General features: G+C 38.3%; 1 protein-coding gene across 1 annotated transcript; it reads right to left on the reverse strand.

Annotated features, from left to right (window-relative positions):
- Positions 1-5,276: 5,276 nt before the first annotated feature.
- Positions 5,277-11,294, reverse strand: LOC131434299 (uncharacterized). Its single transcript, XM_058600962.1, has one exon. The coding sequence runs from the start codon at positions 11,292-11,294 to the stop codon at positions 5,277-5,279; it is 6,018 nt and encodes a 2,005-aa protein (XP_058456945.1).
- Between the last annotated feature and the right edge of the window lie 2,291 nt (positions 11,295-13,585).

The following is a 13,585-nucleotide window of genomic DNA, read 5'->3' on the forward strand; positions in this document are numbered from 1 at the left end:
TAAGTTTGCACTAAGCAGTTCAATTTGAATTGCTCTGCACTGACGAGTCTAAGGTGAAACGTAAAGAAAAGTGAATAGTAAGTTGATTTCTAGAAAAATGTCAGCTGAGACAAATGATTTTTTTTTCATTTGACTTGAAAAAAAATTGATTCAATTCAGACCCTGTCAGCTTGGAGCGAAATCAATCTTCAGTTCAGCAACGCCATCACACGGTATCACATTCAACATCCCGAATAAATCAGAACAATATCATGACGTCCACAGGAATGGTATTTTGCGGATACATTATTATTCCGTTCCATTTTATCTTATTGTTTAGAAAATCGACGATTCGAATAATTTTATTGACTATTTCCATTGTGGTCATGCCCGATTTTACAATATACCGAATATGCTGTTAAGTAACGTTACCATACAAAAATGGCAATTTTCTCGAAGAATTTGTAGCAAAAACGATAAAAGAAATGGTTTATTTATAATCCATTTTAGCAATATTCTCGCTCAGTGAAATATCCCCACAGTTTCAATACCCCAACAGGAATCATTTGTAGTATTGCTCTGTTATCGTTTTGCAGTGAAACATGGTGCTGAGCGTGCTCATCCAACTGTTTTATCGACAGTGTCAAAAAGGATAGAAAAAAAACATTATAAATATTTTGCGTTGCACTCGTTTCATTGATTTAACGTTGATTTCAACTCAATCGATGAATGTAAATCTTATGGATTTGATTGTATACTACAGAAGACCTGCCGCTTTATCCAATTTGTTTTGTATTTGAGTAAGTCATTTTTTTCTCATAATATATTTCACATTTGAGTCACTTTAAAAAAATAAAAACTTCAGTAGTTTATCAAAGATGAATAATAAAGACATGTACGTGCTTATAAATATTAAAAAAAAGTGGTTCGTTCCCAGTACCTTCTGAAATGACCGCACTCACCGCTTGGTGGAGCGCGAGATTAATTGCATTGTTATTATTTCAACCAAAGTGTGCCATAAAATCACAATATATACAAATAGCGGCCCTTACACGATCATTAAAAGTGTCATTACTAAGTAATGACACTTCTGCTCAAACGCTCGTCATTACTGCATTACTGTACATCATTACTTTTTAGCATTACTCATCATTATTAATGATGAGTATTTGTAACTATTCCAGCATGGGGCTTGTAACCAGAATAACTTTCCCTCAGCAATTAAAGAATATGAGCAATATTCTTTATCTTCGTTTAGCCGAAAATAAATTTCATTTGAATTGAAACGTTAAGGTTAAAACGTTAAACGTCATTTCCAGAATTTTTTTTCACGTACAGTTCTGAAGAGAATGTTTACTTCATGGTTGTCAAATTTTCTCATCTAATACAACTGACGATATTCAGCACTTCCAAAAAAAAAAAAAGAAGAAATAATGTTGGTAATGATAGAAAATCTCGAATTCCATCATTACTCGTGTCATTACTGAACTCGCAGACCTTACACGATCATTAAAAGTGTCATTACTTTTTAGTAGTGACACTTTTAATGATCGTGTAAGGGCCGCTAATGAGCTACCGAATCGAAAGGGTTCTCACGGATTGACATTTGCATTATGAATGTATGATGGGAACTCAGCAGTGCAACCAATGTATCACCCTTGGTGCCAGTTTCACGAAGGACCGTAGATGTGCGCCAAAAAAAGATCGTGACTGTCATGTCTGGAAATTCGTTTGTGAGTTTATTGCACCGGTTCTTAACAAGTGAAAAATTATCCTCTGGTATGATGTTGAGCTTGAACAAGAATTTGAATTGGTCCGGGCTTTTCATATACTCAATTTACACGAGAAGCAATGAGTACAATATTTACATTTAACAATGTTTAAGTTGGTTTACAATGTATTGCTGTGATATTTGTTAGAAAAAAATATGTTATGTTACATAGAAGATTGGGTTACTCTAAATGTGGATTAGAATAATTCAGTTAGGCTGACGCGAACTAAAAGTTTTTAATACGCTCATTTATTATAGTAGGTGATTGGAGCATTATTGAATAAAGCCATATAAAACTATACTACAACGATAGTAGCCAAAGTGAATTCATGTCAGATGGTTCAACAGAAATTCTTTATGATTATTTTAATTACCTTCGATTTTTTACTGTTCTTTGCGTTTCGTCTTAGACTCGTTAGTGCAGACCCACATTATCAGATCCGAATGGATTCCGAATCGGCGAGAAATTTTAATTCGGAATTTCATGTGGAAATCATAATGAATTCCGAATCAATTCCAACTCCAGTGCAACAACCGATTCCGAATGAATTTCGCCTACAACCGGTTGATTCGGAAATCAGTCGGAATTGAGTAAGAAGATGCGGACTGAATTGTCAATTTGTCTTCTTCTTCTTCTTTCCCGATTTTGCACGTTTTCGTGCTGACTTTCAGTTTATTTTTAAATGAAAACATTACATAACTGATTATACACATTGAAATCTTCATGTTTTTCGGATATACAGAACTAGTAAATAACCAGTTCTTCTTAGAATTCCAACATAAACTGTTGAAATTCGCTGGAAATTAACAAAACAGCCTACCTTAGTCAGCATCATCCATTCCTCTAGCTGGAGTGTAATGAAATGGCTTAAGTCGCCTAAATTTTACACTAACACATTCATAAAATAAGCGAATATTCAATGACATTTATAATGTCACTGTCAATCAGGTTGATCGAGCAGCCAACTCAGGCGAAAATTCTAGCACTGAACCGATCGAGCCCTGAAAAATCATGCAGTCGAGTAAGAATTCATTACGCATTCCGTCAATTCGATAATGTGGGGAGCAGTTCAAATTGAACTGCTTATGGCAAACTTAAACAGTTCAACTTGAATCGCTAAGCAGACGTAAAGTTATTGCTACTTGCAAAACACTTTTATTTAGTACCGAAGTACCACGTCTTTCCTGACGTGCCGAACGAAAACGTTGTTTTCGGCTTTTTGTTATTACAGCATATTATAAACGTTGTTTTCATTTTTTTGTTATTACAGCATATTATAAAATAACCTTATACTAAATTGTAAAAACAAATCATATCATCTATGTACAATACTTTGTAGTTGAACAAAACCCGTGTTTATCGTTGAATCAAACATATACCAGAACTAATGAGGTACAATCACAGACTAACAGACAGGACACTCAAATTAGATTCTTCAATCATTTTAACGGTCATTTCGAATATTCCTTTATTTGGGACAGTGCTCACATGTGTCATGATGGCGCCACGTTACCCTATTAAAAACATCCTGTCTGTCATCTAGACTGTGTTTATTTTTTTCATTTAACAAAAGAGTTGCCAATTATACAAAATTACCTGTAATGTATTGTTTTGATTCGTATACGTCCATGCGAATTTCATACAGGATACAGATTTAATACATATTGCCAAAACTATATACATAATTGTGCCTACTTCTCATCCTCCAACGCAATACAAAATCGAACCCGTTTTGTTACGATATTTACTTGCTTCTGGTCTGCCGCCACTTAATTTCGGGTGAAAACTACCAACACAATAAAAAATAGTCTAGATGAACAACGCTGAGTCAAATAAATGGTTACCTTCCAACATCGCGAAAAAGTTGAATATATTATCAACATAATCCAATAATTTATTGCGACTATTCATTTTCAAATATTTGGATGAAATCAGGCATCCCTGCAAGCAGCTGATCGGTGTTGACAAACGAGGGGAAACCAACTAGTAAAAAAACTTGTACATAACACAAGGGGTGTACAGATAGTAAATAGTTCGCGCAGTACAATATAGGTGGAACTAGTGCATCACGAAAAATTATTTTTATAAGAATTTACTCATACTGTCATGTCTGTTAGTCTGTGGTACAATCACACACAGAAGGTTTCTATATAATTTGAACTATTCAAATTGCCATTTTAATTTATGCAGGATATTATGTCAATTGTATAGGTTCGCAGTGCTGCTATTTTGGCGCGAACAAATTTGACATTTCTCTCCCCTACTTCTATGCACGAGATTCGATGCGGATTCCCTGAGGGCGCTATGCTTGCATAAAAGAATGGTGCCAATTATTTGAAGACAAACACGAGAAAAGGTCCTAAGTGCAAATGACAGTTTCTCTTTGTTCACTTTCTCTTTCGAGTATTACGGTCCAATCAGCAATCTTCCCATCTAACACTTCGCATAGTATAATAGCAAAAACCATCAACTTTCGATATTCACTGTAGAATTTGTTCTAAATTACTCGAATTTGCCGTAATAATTGAAAGAGAAAGTAAACCAAGAGAAACTGTCATTTGCACTTGGGACCTTTTCTAATGTTCATCGAGATTTGTTCGGTAAATGCGAGAGCTAGATATCTTTTAATATGATGTCTTTGTTCATATCATTTGTGTATTATTTCACGTTTCTTTCAAATGTCATTTAATCACTGAACCGCTTTTAATAGTACAATTGGAATCACAAAAATGACTCCGTTGATCTCTGGTTATAAGAGCACTAGTGGTTAAACCAACTGTTTGGAATTCTAGACATCTTGTAATTATATTGTAATTAAATATATACGTATGGTATCGGGAAAAGTTCCCTCAATTGTGATACAAATGAACTATTAGGAGACAACCTGTGCTAACTATTGCGGCGGTTAAGTTTGGATCGAACCAATTCGACTTATCTTCAGAGCAACTACGTTAGCAGCTTGAAGCTGTAAATATATTTCATTATTTATAATATGCATTTAATTCACATATTGAATTGCTTACTTACAAATTAAGTCTTCTTGCACGTGGCCTCTATCTAGCCGTAAATCAATTCAGTCAACTAACGAAACCTAGCTTAAGCAATTTTATTTTAGCTTATTAGTTATAAATCGTATAAATATACTACCTTTTTTCCAATCGGGAATAATTCACAATTTTATCCAATGCTCTACCAGCAATAAGAATTAAATTCAACGGTAATATTATAGCTGTGATAATTATTTCTAAACCATCTGTGATAATAACTGTGATAAATCAATTAGATTTTAATATTTTAACTGTGATAATTATTTCTATACCATCTGTGATAATAACATCTGTGATAATAACATCTGTGATAATAACATCTGTGATAATAACTGTGATGAATCAATAAACTTTTAATAAACGTAGTTTAAGAATAAGACTATATTTCACTGTGCCACTTAAAACGTGTCTGCCAGTAATCTCACCGCCCTACCATTTTGTCTTCTCAATGACAGTCCGTCGTTATCATTCATCTCCGTTACGGTGAGGAAGCTGCGTTACTAGGCAAGGGTGCCGTCTTCAACAAGTCCCCGACCCGTAATTCTGTTCCGGCGTCGAGATTGCGTTCGCTCACAGGAACAGTGTTACCACTAATGTTGCAGTTGTCAATTTCCATCACTGCTAATTTAGCAGTCGCACGTTTGAAGAGACCACGATTGGTACGAACCATTGCTTGGCGAATTCTACCGTCACTGGCCACAATCGCTTCCTCCACCACACCTCGTATCCAGCACTTGCGATGATCCCCATCGATAACGTAGACTAAGTCACCTTTCTGTAACGGTTTTATATCTTCGAACCATTTTGTTCTGAGGTTGACGGTAGGGATGTATTCTCGAATCCACTTCTTCCACATTTCCTCAGCCAACTGTTGAGAGCGTTTATACGTATCTCGTAAGGCTTGTCCAGGGTTCACGGGGAGTAACGACTCTGCTGGTTCATTCGGTGCGGTACCACGAATGAAGTGATTCGGAGTGAGAGATTCCACTGGAGAGTCTCTATACGAATACGTGAGAGGCCGGCTATTTATCATATCCTCCGCTTCAGCAAGGGTAGTGGACAATATTTCATCAGTCAATCTGCGTCCATCATCTAACACACTCATTACACTCTTAACCGACCTTACCATCCTCTCCCACACGCCTCCCATATGGGGAGCGGCCGGCGGATTATAATGCCACTTTGTTCGAGCATTTGTAAATTCCTCAGCACAGTTCGTAGATATTGTATGAATCTGTTGTGTTATTTCCTTGCCGGCGGCACGAAGGTTAGTTCCGTTATCAGAAAAATATTCCGCTGCTGGTCCCCGTCGACAAATGAAGCGCCTAACTGCCATAATACAGGATTGCGCAGTTAAACTGTTAGCGACCTCCAAGTGAACGGCACGAACAACTAAACATGTGAAGAGAACTATCCAACGTTTTTCTGTACGTCTACCAACTGCCACCTCTAACGGTCCAATGTAATCGACACCAACAAATGTGAAAGGTCGATGATATGGGATTAACCTCTGAACAGGGAGACTAGCCATTCTAGGAACTTGCGGTTTACATTTACGAATTTTACATCGAATACATTCCTTTTCAACTTTTGTCACGAGTGATCCAAGACCATTAATTAAAAACCGTTGCTTGATTTCGTTATTTATCGCTTCTCTATAACCATGACCGAATCGTTCATGGAAATGCTGAACTAATTTTTTTGTAACCGCATGGTCTTTGTGCAAAATAATCGGAAATCGCATATCAAACGGTAAGAATTCCGCATTTTTGCTTCGTCCTTCTAACCGAAGTACACCTGACGAATCGAATAGAGGAGCTATTCTGTACAGTGGGCTAGATTTATCTAGAGATATCCATTGATCGTAAGGTAATTTCTCGTTCTTACGAAATATTTTGATTTCGTCACCGTACGAGTTACTTTGAGCAATTCGGAATAATAAACTCTCAGCCTTTTGAAATTCTTTCTGCTGTAACGGTATTCTCGTAGCGCAAATCGATGAGATTATCAACCTTTTTTGGTTCTCTGTTGGTTTTAGTGTTTCGATTGGTTGACCATGAACCTTTTTTCGGCAGTTGGCGATAAATCTATACAAACAGGCTGCTACACGTACTAATACGCTCCATTTCGATATATCCTTGATGTTTATAAATTGCTCTGTTAGAATTATGTCGTGAAATAAGTGCGCAGCCCTCATTTCCGTTTCAACGTTTGGTATATTTACCTCTTGCTCTGGCCAAAACTCCGGTGGCTGATAAAGAAAGCCTTCTCCTCGAAACCATGAACCATCTGGTGTCATATCAGGAAATCGCCCCCATTTAGTCAGGCAATCCGCAATATTCAGCTTGGAAGGAACCCAATGCCAATCTGTTACTTTTGTCAGATTAAGAATTTCACCTATTCTGAATCCTACGAACTGACGATATTTACGTGGATCTGACTTGATCCAAGAAAGTACTGTCCTCGAATCAGTCCACATGAAAACTTGTTGGACATCCAACGAATGGTTAGATCGAATCGTGTTCATCATTCTCGCGGCCAAAACAGCAGCTTGCAGTTCTAAACGGGGTATAGTTAATAACTTTAATGGTGCAACCTTGGAGCGTGCCATGACCAACGAGCATTTTACACATCCATCCACGACTACCCGTAACAGTCCTGCACAGCCGTACGCGTTTTCCCCAGCATCACAAAATATGTGTAGCTGCAGCGATTTGAACTGTTCTGACGTGCTATTCCCAAAATAAGGACGCGGAATTCTGACACGTCTTATCTCCGGCAGCATATCTAACCACTGTTTCCATTTGCCATAAACCACCTCATCGATTGATGCGTCCCACTCACAACCTGATCTCCATAAATCTTGGATCAATATTTTCCCTAATATTGTGAAAGGCGCGAGTAACCCTAGCGGATCAAAAAGAGACATAACTGTGCTCAAAACTTGTCGTTTCGTTGGGCGATACGATACTAGATATGTATTTTGTTCTGGTACAGAGAAAGCCAATTCGTCCTGTTGAGTATTCCAAATAAGTCCGAGCACTCGTTCTTGTTCCGTCGTTTTGTCTTCATGAAAACGAATCACGCGTTCCGGTGTGGGCTCTCCTAACTTTTGCAAAACCTCCTCCGAGTTCGACGCCCAGTTTCGAATTTCGAAACCTCCTTTCGAGTGAATCAAGCGAACTTCATGTGCACGTTGCGTGGCTTGGTCGACGCTATCTGTACTGTCGTAATAGTCGTCGACGTAGTGCCGATTAATTATTGCATCTGCGGCCTCCGGGTAGAGATGTCTATGTTCATTCGCGTTACGGTTTTTAATGAACTGGGCCGACGAAGGGGAACAAGTGGAGCCGAATGTTGCAACGTCCATGACGTACACATCCGGGGAGTCGTGCGAATCAAACCGAAATAGAAAACGCTGAGCCTGTTTGTCCTCCTCGCGAATGCGTATTTGATGGTACATTTCGCGTATATCCCCTCCGAAGGCAATGCGTCTTTCGCGAAACTTGCTTATAACGGCTGGGAGGGACGTCAGCAAATCAGGACCTTTAAGTAAGTTAGAGTTTAGGGAGACACCATTCACGCTGGCCGCTGCATCCCAGACTAGGCGTACCTTGTTGGGCTTTTTGGGGTTCAAGACAATATTTAATGGAAGATACCATATCTTTGAACGATCGACAGCATTTAGTTCAGCTTGAGTTGCTCTGTGGCAATAATTTTTTATTTGGTAATCATTAATCTGAGCAAAGACGTTTTCATTTAGACTTGGGTTTTTGGAAAGTCGTCTTTCAAGAGCTTTCATGCGACGCATCGCCATCGGAAAACTATCCGGAAACGTAGGGTTGTCATACCGCCACAGGAGTCCAGTCTGGAAACAATCGCCAATTCGTTTAGTTGTTTGCTCCATTATGTGTCGAGCACGACGTTCTTCATTCGATTCCTGGGTTATAGCGGTACTTGTTGACATTTCCTCCAATGTATACTGTGTTTTAAGCAATTCGTGCAGTTCTTGATTGCTAACCGATTGTATAAAATGATGATTAATGAATGCTTCTGATATCACCTTTCCTGGTTCTGGTCCGTACATTGTCCATCCCAGAAGAGAACGCACGGCAATTGGCTCACCCGGAGCTCCAATCCTAGACTCTAAAGGTGCAAATAAATGTATGTTATCTAGTCCAATAAGAATTTTGGGAGAATCACCGGTATGATTGACAATCGGGATGCTACTCAGATGCTTATATCGTCGAGCCAGCTCATCGAAACAAACGTATTGTTTAGGTAATACTAACTCTTTTACAGTACGCACATTATTAAGCTCATATTTTTTATCTGATCCTTCAGCAGATATAAATAAATTCACCTTTTTCGACTTATTTTCGTTACGCTTCATATTCGCTGTCCATACTACAACCAATGGTTCAGGAGTGCCTTCGGCATTTAACTGATCCGCTACGACGCTTTCGATTAAGGTAGCAGACGCTCCTTCATCGAGGAACGCAAGAATATCAACAAATTTTTCACCAAAGTGAAGGGTCACTGGAAGAATCCGAAATATTACAGAGCGACTAACGTTCAAATGAGCATTGCACTCAATGCGAAAGGCTCGAGCGGTTTGTTGAACGCCGTGAAGAAGCGTGTGATGTGCTTCCCTACAGTTTTCAATATTGCATCGTATATTGAATGTGCATTTTGTCTTTCCGTGATCATTTAAGCAAATGTGACACAATTTGTGTTTGTCCACAATTTTCAAACGATCCTGAATGCTAAGTTTAGCGAAATCGTCACAAAAACGAATTTTGTGATCCATTCGTCGGCATACTAGACATGGCCTTTTCCCTTTTAAAATAGCTGCACCAGAAGAAATTTTTGCGATCGATGATGCATTTGGCTGATGATGAGTGTTGACATATTCCTTCCGTTTCTGCTTGGTCCTCTCCAAGCCTTGGTTGGCTTTGCATTCAATTCCCGTAAAATCCGTTACTTCGGAAATCTCTGACACGATGTCATTTATGAAGTCAGTAAAAACTCTCAACGGAGTACCAGTTCTACTACGTTTAAATCGCACCCAATCAATTTTGTATTCAGGAGGAAGTTTCCCGACTAATTCTTGCACTAACATAGGGTTGCTCAAATGATCATGAAGGCTGGCCGCTTCAAGATGATCACAGAGCTGTTTAACCGTGATTCCGAAGTACAAAAACGTTTCAAGTCTGTCCAATCTCGGAGGCTGAGTCTTACGAACTTTCGCTACCAGATTCTTAAGCAGCTTCTCTGGACTCCCGAACAATTTCCTCAAATCCTCAATTACTTCTGGCACTGACTCTGGCAGAAGCAAACGGCTTTGTACCGCTTCTTTAGCGAGTCCTTGCAGACTATCCTGAAGCCGTTTCAAATTGTCCGTATTAGTGAAACCACATGCTGAAGTCGTATACTCGTAGCAGCTTATAAAGAGTGGCCAGACTTCCGGCTCTCCCTTAAATATTGGTAAGTGCCTGGAACATGCCTGTCTTGCTGCTAACTGCTCCTTGGTAGGCCCTCTGATTGCTTGCGGATCGAACCCCGACCCGTTTCGATTACTACGACGCACTATTTTACGAATTATTGCTATTTCTTCATTCGTCAGCTCTAGCTCCCCAGCATTTTCGCTATCGCTATTCTCGTTTTCGTCGTCGGCACCAATGAGAGTTTGTAACGATTTGAGACTCACCGAAGAACATGATTTAGAAGCTGATAATTTATTCGTTGAAGTATTTTGTTTCGAATCAATTCCGATAGTTGATCGTATACCTTCAGCATCTCGAGACGTGGGCCTTTTCGATTGTGTCACTATTGGATCGCTTGGAAGCTGGTCAACCCATGATTGTATATCCTTATTTGGGGTATTTCGTCCAGGCTCTACCGGATCTTTAGTTCCATCTACAGCATCGTACTGATGATTCAATTCAGTCCTCAACCTCTGGAATTGTTCACGGAGATTTTTTTGCTTCTGTAAAAACTCTCTTTCATCAACAAGTTGTTGCTCTAGCAACTGCTTTTCTTGCACAATTTTTTGCTGTAACATTTCCTTCTGTAAAATGCGCTTCCTGTCCATAAACTGTTGCTGCTCTTGCAGGCACTTTTCGAATAACCGCTTCTGTTCCAAGAGTTCCTTTTCATTCGATATCTGATCCTGTACATTAAGCAGTGTTCCTAAAGATGGCATTTCCATCGAAGTTCCGTTCATCACCGAGCCACCGTCACTCTTAGAAATTATCTTCCTAGCAGGTCCTTTTTTCGTAGGCACCTTTTTAGAAGTCTTCGGAACGTGTAGTAGAACACTGCATTTGGTACAATTCCAAGGTTCAGTTTTCACGTTCTCAGTAACGCCAGCACAGCGAAAATGTGCCCAGAAGTCACATACGTCACATTGGACCATGTCATCAGCGCTGTCGGTATCTTCACACAGCATACAATTGTGATTGGCGGGATCGTTAGTTGTGGACTCTTCTGCCATTTTGAGGTTAGATTCGATATTTAATTTCTTCAAGTTTTGTTCGGATCGAACCAATTCGACTTATCTTCAGAGCAACTACGTTAGCAGCTTGAAGCTGTAAATATATTTCATTATTTATAATATGCATTTAATTCACATATTGAATTGCTTACTTACAAATTAAGTCTTCTTGCACGTGGCCTCTATCTAGCCGTAAATCAATTCAGTCAACTAACGAAACCTAGCTTAAGCAATTTTATTTTAGCTTATTAGTTATAAATCGTATAAATATACTACCTTTTTTCCAATCGGGAATAATTCACAATTTTATCCAATGCTCTACCAGCAATAAGAATTAAATTCAACGGTAATATTATAGCTGTGATAATTATTTCTAAACCATCTGTGATAATAACTGTGATAAATCAATTAGATTTTAATATTTTAACTGTGATAATTATTTCTATACCATCTGTGATAATAACATCTGTGATAATAACATCTGTGATAATAACTGTGATGAATCAATAAACTTTTAATAAACGTAGTTTAAGAATAAGACTATATTTCACTGTGCCACTTAAAACGTGTCTGCCAGTAATCTCACCGCCCTACCATTTAGTCTTCTCAATGACAGTCCGTCGTTATCATTCATCTCCGTTACGGTGAGGAAGCTGCGTTACTAGGCAAGGGTGCCGTCTTCAACAGGGACAGTGCTCACATGTGTCATGATGGCGCCACGTTACCCTATTAAAAACATCCTGTCTGTCATCTAGACTGTGTTTATTTTTTTCATTTAACAAAAGAGTTGCCAATTATACAAAATTACCTGTAATGTATTGTTTTGATTCGTATACGTCCATGCGAATTTCATACAGGATACAGATTTAATACATATTGCCAAAACTATATACATAATTGTGCCTACTTCTTATCCTCCAACGCAATACAAAATCGAACCCGTTTTGTTACGATATTTACTTGCTTCTGGTCTGCCGCCACTTAATTTCGGGTGAAAACTACCAACACAATAAAAAATAGTCTAGATGAACAACGCTGAGTCAAATAAATGGTTACCTTCCAACATCGCGAAAAAGTTGAATATATTATCAACATAATCCAATAATTTATTGCGACTATTCATTTTCAAATATTTGGATGAAATCAGGCATCCCTGCAAGCAGCTGATCGGTGTTGACAAACGAGGGGAAACCAACTAGTAAAAAAACTTGTACATAACACAAGGGGTGTACAGATAGTAAATAGTTCGCGCAGTACAATATAGGTGGAACTAGTGCATCACGAAAAATTATTTTTATAAGAATTTACTCATACTGTCATGTCTGTTAGTCTGTGGTACAATCACACACAGAAGGTTTCTATATAATTTGAACTATTCAAATTGCCATTTTAATTTATGCAGGATATTATGTCAATTGTATAGGTTCGCAGTGCTGCTATTTTGGCGCGAACAAATTTGACATTTCTCTCCCCTACTTCTATGCACGAGATTCGATGCGGATTCCCTGAGGGCGCTATGCTTGCATAAAAGAATGGTGCCAATTATTTGAAGACAAACACGAGAAAAGGTCCTAAGTGCAAATGACAGTTTCTCTTTGTTCACTTTCTCTTTCGAGTATTACGGTCCAATCAGCAATCTTCCCATCTAACACTTCGCATAGTATAATAGCAAAAACCATCAACTTTCGATATTCACTGTAGAATTTGTTCTAAATTACTCGAATTTGCCGTAATAATTGAAAGAGAAAGTAAACCAAGAGAAACTGTCATTTGCACTTGGGACCTTTTCTAATGTTCATCGAGATTTGTTCGGTAAATGCGAGAGCTAGATATCTTTTAATATGATGTCTTTGTTCATATCATTTGTGTATTATTTCACGTTTCTTTCAAATGTCATTTAATCACTGAACCGCTTTTAATAGTACAATTGGAATCACAAAAATGACTCCGTTGATCTCTGGTTATAAGAGCACTAGTGGTTAAACCAACTGTTTGGAATTCTAGACATCTTGTAATTATATTGTAATTAAATATATACGTATGGTATCGGGAAAAGTTCCCTCAATTGTGATACAAATGAACTATTAGGAGACAACCTGTGCTAACTATTGCGGCGGTTAAGTAAATGGGTTGGATGTCATTTGTACGCCCACTAAATGTTCTCCAACCTGGTAATAAAACCTGTTAATGAATAAAATTAGAGGGTTGTATTCAAGACACAACCGAGCATAATAACATTAAAAGTGGAACGTTTCTAAGGTCTTCATAATTAATACAAAAATAAAGATGAT

Source organism: Malaya genurostris, chromosome 3 (genome assembly GCF_030247185.1).
Source record: "Malaya genurostris strain Urasoe2022 chromosome 3, Malgen_1.1, whole genome shotgun sequence".
Lineage (NCBI taxonomy): Eukaryota > Metazoa > Arthropoda > Insecta > Diptera > Culicidae > Malaya > Malaya genurostris.

Bases quoted from the DNA above. Each gene is read 5' to 3' on its own strand.
- LOC131434299 (XM_058600962.1), bottom strand. From the start codon at position 11,294: ATGGCAGAAGAGTCCACAACTAACGATCCCGCCAATCACAATTGTATG.